Source organism: Pleurodeles waltl, chromosome 4_2 (assembly GCF_031143425.1).
Source record: "Pleurodeles waltl isolate 20211129_DDA chromosome 4_2, aPleWal1.hap1.20221129, whole genome shotgun sequence".
Classification (NCBI taxonomy): domain Eukaryota; kingdom Metazoa; phylum Chordata; class Amphibia; order Caudata; family Salamandridae; genus Pleurodeles; species Pleurodeles waltl.
The window spans coordinates 78,852,050-78,864,799 of NC_090443.1; the positions used below are offsets into that span (position 1 = coordinate 78,852,050).

General features: G+C 44.9%; 1 protein-coding gene across 2 annotated transcripts in view; it reads left to right on the forward strand.

Annotated features, from left to right (window-relative positions):
* The window catches only part of NAB2 (NGFI-A binding protein 2), a 134,817-nt gene that overhangs the window by 80,848 nt on the left and 41,219 nt on the right, over nt 1–12,750 (forward strand). For both annotated transcript variants that reach the window (XM_069230776.1, XM_069230775.1), the window contains exon 4: nt 5,886–5,943. In XM_069230776.1, coding sequence (XP_069086877.1) covers nt 5,886–5,943 — 58 coding nt within the window. The remainder of the gene's footprint in view (nt 1–5,885; nt 5,944–12,750) is intronic.

A 12,750-nucleotide genomic window follows, 5' to 3' on the forward strand; every position in this document is an offset into this window, starting at 1 on the left:
GGTGTTAAGAAAGATTTAGAGAAACCAATTTCTTATGGATACTTCGACCTTCAGGTTCCTCACTTCTTGAATCCCCCACTAGGTACCACACTGAATCCAGAAAAGTTGATATAGCTCTCATGTGCCAGTATGGTGACATGGCTCAAACTTGACCTTTGCCACTCTGTTGACATGACATCACAAAACCATATAGCGCACCACCTGGTGCTCTAAAGCCAGTTCCCTTTTAACTACACCCTTCAGTGCAGATCTGGAGTTTGCTCTCCTTGGATTTCTACTTAAACAAGCATTTGCAATGCAATGGGTCTCACGTTTGCTCGAGTTAGAGCTATTAGCATTGTAAACTAACCAGACTTTTCTTGCCACATAAATTGAAAATGAGAAGTAAAACAGTTTCACATAACTAACCAGACTTTTCTTGCCACATAAACTGAGAAGTAAGAGTTTCACATAAGCGAGCAGACGGCCGCCATCAGCACAGCAGCGCAGCAGTGCAACGTATGTAACCCGCAAAAGTGCAATTATGTATGTTACCGGCAAAAGTGCAAATATCCATGTAACAGGGTTGATGTCATGCAAAATGCTCGACTACTGCCCAGCGAGATTGCGCTGCGAAATAAAGAGAAAAAGTAGTCCAGAAAGCATACGGAAAACATCAACTCGTATGTTTTCAGTAGTTGGTCAGTGCGCTCGAGGAGGGATAAACACCGGAAAAGTCATGATGTATGCATGCCTTTTACTAATGAAATAAAGTGAATTTTAAATGGCAAGCCCATGAACCAACCAAACTGACGGGAGTGACATGGGTGTGGTTACAAGCCCATAGAGAGATTACATCAGGGACAGAGTGCTCGACCCTATAAATTATGGGCCAGATTTACTGCAGCGCCACTTTTCTTGCACCCCTCAGCGCCCCCTCTAACGCCACCATGTGTGCGCCATACTTAAGTTATGGTGCACTATGGCGGTAGTTAGGAAACTAGCATCAGAATTTTTGATGCTAGTTCAGAACTTTACAGGATTAGCGTCAAAAATGTTGACGCTAATCCTGAAAAGCCCATTGAGGCCTATTGTAAACAATGGTGTGCCTCCTTTTAACACCTGCTCTGAGCAGGCATTAAATGTGCAGAAAAAAAATGATGCAAAGAAATCTCTTAGATTTCTTTGTGCCATTTTTTTGCCCCCCCAATGGGGGAACGCCCCCTTTGCATACATTATGCTTGGCGCAGGCATAATGTGGCACAAAGGATTACAAAGTAGCGCAATGCATGCATTGTGCCACTTTGTAAATTTGGCACATCCATTTTGGCCTCGTTGGGCCACATTAGCATAAAAGAAAATGACGCTAATGTGGCATAAGGAGGCGCTAGAGGCTCTTAAATCTGCCCCTATATTTGCAGTGATTTAGGGATAATGTCACTCATAAAAGTGTCAGGCTTTAAAAGATGTCACTCTTGTTTTAAAGCAGATGTCGATTTCAGACTCCCACAGCATCTATTTCTAGTGCCTGGGCATAAGCAGGATTTCAAGGCCTGAGAGAAATGCAGCCTCACGCAGTCCAGTGCCATCAAGGAGTGAGAAGTGAACTTCTTTAGTTCTTGGGTCTGAAGCGAATGGCACTGTTGTCAATGCTCTGGGTGTCACTGCAGGTTTCCATTCCTACACAGGTATGTCCTTTGAGTGGGCTCCCTCGAAAGTGAAGTCCACCCATTAAAAGTTTAATAATCATTGTAAGAGAGATTCTTCCTCCTGTCAGCATCATTCCATTTTACAGGCGTCTTTGTGTAGTCAATGGTGCCAATCTCCGACTCTGGCCTTGTCTTAACATCCTGCCTTCATTTTTGAGGATATGCACCTGGCAGGCCTGATCCAGGTTTTATTCCTGCTGGGACTGACTTCTGCTAAGCAGTATCTTTAACAAAGGCTTTAACCATGTTTAGCTCTCCTCCAACACTCTCTGGTGAGCTTTAGGGCCCCAAGATGCCTGCTGAACTTTCTTAACTGTGCCTCTGCTTACAGACCACTTACAGACCCTTCTCTGGCACTGACAGGCCTGAATTCACTTCCAAAGGCAAAGACATTGCTTCTGATGCTGGAGTTTGTGCTGCCTTCAGATCCGCTGACCCCGACTTTACACCCAGTCTCAGAACTATCAAAAATCCCCAAAACCAAGCATCATTGTAGTCAAGGCTAAATATATGTTTCAGGCCTGCTTCAATAATGAGACTATTTGCAAGCCTCTAGAGAGCTCTATGCTTTGCACACTTGGATGAGAATTCAATATTACTTTATACAAATGTGAAATATGGCCAGCCATAAGGACAACTGTAGTGAAGCAAGTTTTCGACATCAAATGAAGATGGTGATCAGCTTCATAATAAGAAATCAGGATGGTTTTGCATTTTATTTCTTATTTACTCGCAATTCACCTGAGATTCTGTTAGTTCAGACTACCTAATTCTTTCCCTTCTTCTTCTGCAGACAGGTAGTGAACACAAATAGAAGCAATGATCAAGAAACTTTTTCACTTTGGAAATCAAGTTCCTCTAAGCCCCTGTGCTTTCTGACCTGCTACTTCCAAACTCATTAGAAGATGGTCCCACTTGTAATACAAAATCGCATGGACCATTTTCATGACCACTTTGCTAAGGTGATGCATGATTGGAAAGATGACTGATTCCAAGCAGGTTCTTTGCGTGGACCTTGACACTGTGGATTCAGTGGCCAGGGCTAATATAATTTCAGTGGCTAAACACTAGCATGTCGGAATGTGTTCCACTTGGTTCCCCAGTGGCACTCAGACTATTCAAATGGCTTTGCTCCCTTCAAATGTTCTAAATTCTTTCATGTAAAAACCTACTCTGCCTGGAGGAATTCATGCTGGGCCTTATCATGGCTCATTCACTGGGGTTGGCTCCCCTAGCCTCCCAATTTCACCAACAGTGCATGGAGTTTAGGAATTATTCTTAGGGACAGCCTTATCTGTAATGCCAAGCCTCTCATCTTTTCAAATAGTCAGACCATTTTTTCATAGCTACGGAGGGTGTGGCCTCGCCAAAGGATGCAAAAACACCAGCAGCAATCATCTTCTTTATCCTCCCCATCTCTTCCCACCAAATTGCTTTAACTTGCCCTCGAGGGGTACGTGCGTTCTATTTGGGGGTTGATGGATGAGCCAGGTGTCCTCTTTGTAGACATGCTGGCAGTTCATGACTTCAGACAATTAAGTCCTTGGTTCATCAAGAATAGATACTCTTCCATTTTTTAGGAGTTGCCTTCTTCAACCCTCCTGTTTCCTCTGCACCTTCTTAAGACAAAGCCCGTATTTACCAGCAGTAGTTTCTTCCATTCTGAACAAATTACATATACAAAAAACAGATGGCTGGGATGCCTTAACAACTCTCAGCCACTAGTAATTACTCTGGTCCGCATCCCATGCCACTTCAGTTTGGACTCAGTTGTATGCAGATCAGTGTTGGCCCTGCTTCAATAAGAACATTCTAGCCCGATCTGCCATGCCAGGTCCTCCCTGAACTGGAACACAAGCAACACAACCAACCCGGTTTCACCCTGATTGGGGCTCATTAGTCAGGTGCAGCTTGATTCCAATGGCAATGTGAGCATGAGACCACATATGGGTATACTATCGTACCTAGGGTGTCGCCACTGAAGTATACAAAAAAGTGTGGGCTCATCCCCTGTGGGAAGCTTTAGGGCTATGGCATTTGGTCCAGCCTCATGGCGTTTTTGTAATGGTTAGTCATCTGGCTGGATCACTGAATGTGTGGGTAGATGACTTCAGTTGGCTTTACCTTGTTGATCATCAGTGGCATCTTTATCTGGAGGTGGTCTGAACCATCTTCACCTCTGGAGCGCTCCTTCCATGGACCTCTTCAACACACAAAAACTCTTACTGCCTGCTGTTCTACTCCATCTATTTTCATCTGCAAGGGGCTCTGGGTGATTGCAGTGGGCTTCCAGCTTCATTATGTATTTACTTCCAATTTCTTCGACTCCTCATTGTTTGAGGAAGCTACACCAGAAGTAGGTGCAGATGAACTTCATAGTGCCATACTGGCGAAGGAGGTGAACTGCCACAACTGTCTCCTTCTGCTTCCATTATGGACAGAACCCCTGTCTCAGTGAAAGGGATAAATTCTTCATCCAAATCACCAGAGCCTCCTCCTTCATGTCTGGAATTTCAATAGGATAATTGGATTTCTGTTGACTTGCCTTCAGAGAAGATGGACATTGTCTTAGAGGCCCAGCTCCTGCCACCAAATTTGTATATTGTGGTTGGTGATCGTTTTTTTGTGTCTTATTATGCAGGGGAAGAGGTGGACTTGTCAAAGCACGTTTATTCTATGTGTTGCACATTGTGCTTTCTTTGGCATGACAAGACTGCTTTAGCAGTCTCAAAGGATATTTGTCTGCCATTTACATTTTTGCTGGATTAGCCATCTTTATTCAAGTCACATTTGATGGGTTTCATGAAAAGGGTTGTTTTACATGTTTCCTGGTTCACCTTTTGTTATGCCTGAATCTGGTGCTCACCTGAATCTGGTGCTCACTGATCTCATGGGATCACCTTTCGAACCTCTGCACAGTTGGTCCTTAAAACATCTCACACTTCAAGGAGGAAGAGAGGCTATGCAGTCTGTATCCTTGCAGAGCTCTAAATTGCTACATCAATAGCACTCAAGAACATTGCCTCAATGATCTGCTCTTCTTTGGCTATGCTGGTTCCAAGAAGGGGAAGGGAATTCTGAAGTAAACAATGTCCTGCTATAATGTCTTGTGATTTAGGAACGGCTTCACCCTTCCCAGGAAGTATCCTCTAGAAAGCAACACAGCTCACTCTTGCAGTATTAAGGCTTCTTTGGCATAGTTCAAACAGGCATCGGTTCTGTACAACTCAGTGCTGCACGTGTTGGGCTGCAACATCAGTCCACACTGTCACCTGGCTGTACAATCTTGACTCTGAAGTCCATACGGATGGCCATTTTGCCAGATACATGTAGGAGCAATTCTTGGTTTGATCATGTCTTCAGACCCAACTCCTTGTTGGGTACTACTTGATTAATGATCTAAGAAGTGAGGAATCTGCATGTAGAAGTATCCATGAAAAGAACAAGTTACTTGTGGTAATAATATTTCTGAAGGATACTCTAACTACCTGCAGATTCATCAACTGTCCACTCACTTTCCTTTTCTAACAGGTATTCCCCCTTTGTTTGGTAATCGGGTTCCAAGTTAGTTTCTGCAAAGCATTCCTACCAGTTTCAGTAGTCTCCTTTCCATCTCTTGGAGTTTGGCAAAAAGGCCAGGCAGTACAGCAGGTGGCTCCATATGTGGGTCTGTGACGTCATATCTGGAAATTGGCAGGAGTCAAGTCAGAACCATTGCACCCCTTTACTTGCGCAGGAAAGCTATTTCAAATTTCCCAAAACCAGTCGAATTACTGAAAGAGATTCAAAAGGTGAGGAGTTTGCAGATAGAGGGAGTATCCTTCAGGAAAAAACTAATTTAGTGTGTGTTTGTCTTTGTGTTTCAGTTTTCTGTATTGACTAAATAGAGAGTGTTTGTGTTAGACTACTGCAACTTTTCTTATATTTATGCACAGTGATTCAAAGCTCTCTGGGGAAAAAATGACATATTGGCACTACTTATATAATTACATATTGTTGCAAAGTATTACCTAATTAACCTTCTTTGTCTGTGCTTTGTGGTGCAATGTAACTAAATAAGCCTGGTCTATCTGTGAATGTTTCCATTACAATTGCAAAGTGTTATGTATCTGAGCAGGGTGACACTTAATTGCTATTGTATATCTCTCTGTTATTTCAAGAAAGCCCTAACATATTTACATTTTCTTTCATTTCTAGACTGCATAGTGAGGACAGTAGTGTGATGCCACCTTTGGCAAAAAAGATTAAACAAGAGGTAAAGAAATCTTCAATAGCTACAATACCTCCAAAACTGGTTTTAGTAATACTGATTGAACCCTTCTTTCCAAAAACAAATCCTGGATTCAATTGATGGAATAGGGGGAAACCATCAGCTCAATAGGTTGAAGGCACCATGTACACATGAATGATTGGAGTCCCACTCAAAAGATGAGGTTCCTCTTTGTTGTCAGTGTTCATAAAAGTCAAGCTACGTAAGCTGTTTCCACTTAAGATGAGACATGGTTGATCTGAAGCATAAGTATTATTATCTGACTACCCTCACATTTATCTTTGTTGTTTAATTAACTTCGATCTTCCTTTTCAGCTCACGCCATCCCATAGAAGACTGCCTTGATGGTTTCTATGAAGTATAATTTTGTGTTACGTTTTTGACAGCTCGTTCAAATTATTTTAGTTGGACTGTTGAGTATCCATGATAACATTTTCTCTTATATTCATATACAGTAGAATTTACCCCCTTGTCAGTCTTTCTCGACCAAGTTTTTCCATACATGATATGAGTCCGTACCTCAGGCAAATAACCCTCCATTCCATAACAGGGAAGAATGCTGCTTTCCGGTGTCCTTGAGAATTTAAGATTCTTTGTTTTCTAAGTACCATATTCCTGCTCTCTTACTCGTAAGACCCTGTGGCCTGAAAGCCTCACCCATTCTTACTGTCTCCATCTGGAGGCGGTGAGCTCTCCTGGAACTTAGCGGTGGCTTTTTGCACAGCAAGGGCCTGGAGTCTGCTCCAACCACTTGCTGTAGCTGGAAGGGCAGATTCTGCTGCGGGTCTGCATGCGCTGTAGTGACTTCACTCTAGGGAGCTTAATCTGTCTCCTGCCAGGGGTTTCCACGTTACCACTGATGGATGAAATGGCAGACACTTCATGCCAGGAATAAGCATGTTGGCATCTTGCATCCCCGACAGACATGTTCGGTTGGCTAGTTATGTGTATCGGTAAGGACCAATACTTGCAGGTCAGAGATGTGTGTTTTGTACTTCCTGGCTCGATCTGTGCCCAGTGGAGCGTGCTTCAAGGGGATTTTGTGGCAGCCTCCCTCCGTTTCCTGTAAATAGAGAGCACAATCACTGATTACAAGGAGGTTGTTCTTTTGGCTGCAGACCTGTTTGGATGGTGCCTTCCTGCGGAGGTGGACACTGCTGTTGGAGCAGGGTCTTCACGTTGCTTGGCTTTGCAGTTCACGCTCTGTCTTGCTGATGGGTACACACTTGCTTCTGGCTACGGTCCATCCACCTGATGATGCCTCATTGGGGGCTGGTGCACATATTACTGTATGCTGCTACATGCGACTCCCATCAGTGTTGCCTTTGGATTTGATCCATCCAGGTCCCCTGTAGGCATGCTGCTCCTGTGATGATGGGTCGCTCCCCTACTGGTGTTGCCCCTCTTCAAGGAGAGTACAGTACTGCAAGGGCAGAGAGAGGTAGGAAATGGTCCAGCATATACAGGTCTAGTAATTTGACAATCTCTGATTTTCTCTTGCCACACTTCACTCATCGTCTGGGTTTTCCACCTCTTTTCTAATTGCTATGGGTTATAATATCAGGATCAGTGTATTATTGCATCGGCTCTTGCATTGCTGTGAGGTGGCAGTCGTGAAATAGAAAGCGTTACCTAAATTAGGTTTATTCTTCTGTTACGTAATGTAGTCTATGACAGGGAATCACTATTAGCCTACTGGTTGATTGATATATCTACTGAGGTTGGTAGATTTATTACAAAAAGGGGTTTCAGAGACTCCTGGTTTTCTTTGTTTACTTTCAATATGGACTGCAACTGGTGTGACTGTTTTTTCACCCAGCATAACTCTCACTAATGCTGCAGGTGCAGTGGCACCGGGGTCGGTGTGCCTCTACATCCCAATTATAATTGTAAGCTACTTTTAGGAGCTTGAGATGCAGACATAGTGGTCTCTTTACAGACGCGGATTGGGTGAGAAATTGCATGCAAGTTCACGAGGTTGCAGGTAATGAGAAATTCAAATTGGCACACAAACTATTTCCACCTCACATACCTTGCACCCACTAGACTAAAGAACATATACCCAATAGAATTTCGACCTGCCTGAATTGTGACGAGCAAGACGCAACATTTCTGCATATGACATGGACGTGTGGGCTATTCTTGTCATACTGGTAAGCTCTGGAATCACGACTTAAACAAGTGGCATGCAATAGACTTGAAACATTATTACAGCACTACCCACTGAGCATTATACCTAAACCCGATCAAGGAAAAATGCAACACAGATTTGCTGGGTCTATTTTTGGCCAAGCACCGCAAGGCAATGAATTGGTTAATCAACAGAGGCCCCACAGTGTAAATATAGGGTTAAGATATAATGGAGAAGAAACACATTTTAAAGCCATCAGGACGGATGATAAGGCTGAGGAGGACATGAGTGAGAGGGCGTATATTATACATGAAGCGATAGACCATCAGGAGAATGACGATAAGTGAGGTTTGCATAGCCAAGTACCATAATTAGATACATTGGTGAGCTACAGCAGGATGCATTAAATTCATTCCGTTGCTAAAACTTGAACTCTGGTTCTCAGCTCTGGGGTTACTGCCAAGTGTACTTTGTAGCACTGCTTGCTGGTCGGTTATCCCATTTGATGTGTCTCTCTTCGCAGACTGCAGGGACCTTGCTCTACTCTTCCCATGATCTTGTATCTGTTTGAAGACCTCATGTTTTTGCAATTTGTCTGAGGTTTCCATTTCTCAGTTATGCAGATTTTGAAGGTTCTTTTTAACTCTGAACCAGTTTGATTGTACTTCGAGATATGTTTTGTGGCAATTCCAATCCCTTTATGAGTTGGATCGGATCTTCTGTTGCTCTGGTCCTCTAACTGCGTCTGTCCTTTCCATTTCAGTGGTATTGGCTTCAGCCTTAGCCCGGCGGCTGTCACAACCATCTTCGGATGTCCCACTGTTTGGTACAGTCTCTTCTGCCTTTCAGATTAGTCTGTCATGGGTGTGTGGTTCATTTGATCTCTTCTGCCTTGGTGATCCACTGTCTCTCCCTTCCAAGGTCACTAGTTAATTTGACCTGTTATGGCTTGAGTTCTGGGCCTCCAGTCCCTCCTTCCATGTACACACGTTCTCATGTCTGATCTCTGAAATTGAACAGGGCTTGGTTGGGCCTGGGGCATTGCATGTTTTCTTATGTGGGTTTGGTGTCAGTTGCGCTGAGAGCTTGTCACTCTTGCATTTCTGGCTCTCTGCTTGGTGCAGCTCTATGGGACGTATGTTATGTTATGTTAATTGAATTTGTAGAGCGCCAAAACTACCCGGAGGCCTTGTGGCGCTAATCTGGACCTCCAACCCAAGAAACAAGCAAGTCGACACAGGATCATAAGGAATTAGAAAAGCCAGGTTTTAATAGCTTTCAGAAATTTGAGTTCTTGACTGATGGATCTAATGTTATGTGGAAGAGAGTTCCAAAGTTTAGCTCCCTGATATTTCAGCATATTGCCACCCCATCTAGCTTTGCTGACTTTGGGGAGCACCACTAAGGCTTTGGCGGACGATCTAAGGGCTCTAACAGGTTCATAGAAAGATGCAAGAGTTTTCAGCTGGTGTGGGCCCCTATTATGTAGGGCTCTGTGAATAATACATAGAGATTTAAATTTAATTCTCTGTTCGACCGGGAGCCAGTGAAGTGAGGTCAGTGCTCGCTTGGCAGAAGTATACCTTCGGATGTTGAATAGCAGCCGGGCTGCCGCATTCTGTACTGTATGTAGTTTATTAATCACATATCTTGGTGAACCCAAGAAAAGACTATTGTCATAGTCAAGTCTGGATAAGACAAGTGCTTGTACCGTGATCCTTCTAGCCAGAGGGGGGAGTAGGCCAATTACCTTTTGTAGTAATCTTAATAAGCCAGAACAGGATGCCGAGACCATCCTAGCTTGGTACTCTAGGGTTAGTTTAGTATCTAGCCAGATTCCTAAGGTTTTAATATGATCCTTCGGGGTGGAAAATGCTCCAGGGAAAGAACCGGCAAGATATTATTAGCAGGATTGGAGAGCTTTCCCAAGATCATTATTTCTGTCTTTTCTCCATTGAGTTGTAACCTACTATTGGTCATCCAACTCGATACGGCCTGCAAACATGCCGGCAATCCCGAGCTGTCTGCACCCTCCATCGTGTAGAAGGAAACCACCAGCTGCATATCATCGGCATACGATATCAGGGACAGACCAAAAGGCTCCACTAGGTCTGCCAACGGGGCCATATAAATATTAAAAAGAGTGGGACTCAGGGATGATCCCTGGGGGACCCCACAGGGTAGTTTATACTTTTCCGAGAGAAAGGAACGATCCAAAACCTGAAAGGTTCTGCCTTGAAGAAATGAGTTCACCCATCTAAGAGCCAGGCCTTTAATTCCTGCCATCTTCATTCTTTGGATCAAGAGACCATGGTTAACAGTATCGAAAGCGGCACTCAGTTCCAACATTATGATAGCTGTTGGCAGCCCCTGGTCCATACGTTTTCTGGCCTCTTCTGTGACTGCTAGCATTGCCAATTCTGTGCTGTGAGCCGGTCTAAAGCCCATCTGCGTAGGATGCAGTATGTTATTTTCTTCCAAAAAACTGGAAATTTGGGAATTTACATGTTTGACAATTATTTTAGTCATAACCAGAAGTAGGGATATGGGCCTATAGTTCTTAAATTCACTCCCATCCAGGTTAGGTTTTTTCAACAGAGGTTTAACTACTGCATGCTTCCATTGTTCTGGAACACAGCCACTATGTAAGGAGGAGTTTAAAAGCTCCACTATAACCAGTGTCGTAACAGGAGCACCGAGGGCTAGAACGTATGGCGGAGCTGGGTCTAGCGGGGATCCTGATTTAAGTTTACAAAGAAGAGAGGCAGTGTCTTCCTGCGAGATAGGGGAGAATCGGTGTAAGGCGGCAGTGCTCTTACTAAGATGTCTGGTCAGATCGTGGGATCTATCCTCTTCCCCTGGGAAGTTTAAATAGATGGATTAAATCTTCTGTAGGAAGAACCTAGCCAGATTATTGCTATGTTCCTCCGATGCTTCCACTACATCCGGGGCTGTGGGTGAGTGGAGAATTTCCTTCAACACCGAAAGATTTCCTTAGGAGATCCCGAAGCCTGTTCAATCCTATCCCCATAATAAGAGGATTGGGCTAGCCTTATTTCGGCGTGATAGTGTCTGATCGATTGTCTATAATCTTCCCTCGCCTCAGGTTTTAAGGATTTCCTCCATTTTCTCTCTAAACCCCTGCACTTCCTCTTCCAAGTTGCCAGATGAGGAGTGTACCACTGGGCTTTGGATCTTCTCCGGTGCCCTGATAAGGTCTTATAGGGGAGTAGGATGTTAAGACAGTTAGTAATCCACTTATTAAAAAGAGTAGTGTCTCCATGATTATCTTTCAGAAAGCACTCCTTACGGCTATCTAAAAGTTTAGTCCACTCCTCAGGATTGAGATTGTGCCACTTTCTAACATTCTGGACCGTAGTCTGCTGGGGGCCAGTCTCCTGGGGTGTTTCCAGTTTTAGTGGGATTAAGAAATGATCGGACCATGCTAGGGGGGACGGGGGCATGGCACATAGCGAGGAAAGATTGCTAAAAACTAAATCAATAGTATGGCCCCTCTCATTTGTAGGACCTAGGACTAAGGGGGTCATTCTGACCCTGGCGGTAAAATCCGCCAGGGCCAACGACCGCGGGAGCACCGCCAACAGGCTGGCAGTGCTCCCATGGGCATTCTGACCGCGGCGGTACAGCCGCGGTCAGAAACAGAAAACCGGCGGTGTACCGCCGGTTTCCCGCTGCCCTGGGGAATCCTCCCCGCCAGGAACAGGATGGCGGTATGGGGCCCCTGCAGTGCCCATGCCAATGGCATGGGCACTGCAGGGGCCCCCGTAACAGGGCCCCACAAAGATTTTCAGTGTCTGCCATGCAGACACTGAAAATCGCGACAGGTGCAACTGCACCCGTCGCACCTGCATCCTCATGGAAGGGTGTTTCCCGCTGGGCTGGCGGGCGGCCTTCTGGCGGTCGCCCGCCAGCCCAGCGGGAAACCCAGAATACCCGCGGCGGTCTTTTGACTGCGCAGCGGTATTCTGGCGGTTCCAGCCAGGCCGGCAGCTTCCGCTGCCGGCCGGGGTCAGAATGACCCCCTAACTGTTTTAGACCCAGCGCTTTGAAATCAGTCAGCAGGCGTTTAGATGCAACATGATCTGAATTACCCATTTGCATATTAAAATCGCCTAACACTGTTAAGTTAGGTTTTTTGCAAATTATATCTGCTACCTGATCTGGAAAGGTATTAAGAAAGTCATCATAGGGCCCTGGTAGTCGATACACTAGCACTCCAGTAAATGTAAAGGTGAGATTAAGAGTTAACGAAAAACACATACCTTCACAACCCGCCAACTGCAGCGGACATGAGCTAAACATAAATTCCTGCTTATAAATCACCGCGATTCCTCCTCCCTTTGCTGTACCTCTATCTAACCTTGAAATAACATACCCTGCGGGTAGGGCTAGGGCAATATCCGGACCTGACCCCTCATGGAGCCATGTCTCCGTGAGGAAGAGAGCGGCAGGAGCTGTGTCACCTAATAAAAGATTTATGTCCAGCTTGTGTGCAGGTAAAGAGCTGCAGTTTAACAGCAGAAAAGCTAAATGAGGCCTCGGATGTGTAGGGTCAAGGCCTCCTGAATCTAGGGGAACCCACTTACAAGCGGGGCAAGACCAGACATTGTCCTCTAAATCTTGACCTACCTGGCAGGTCT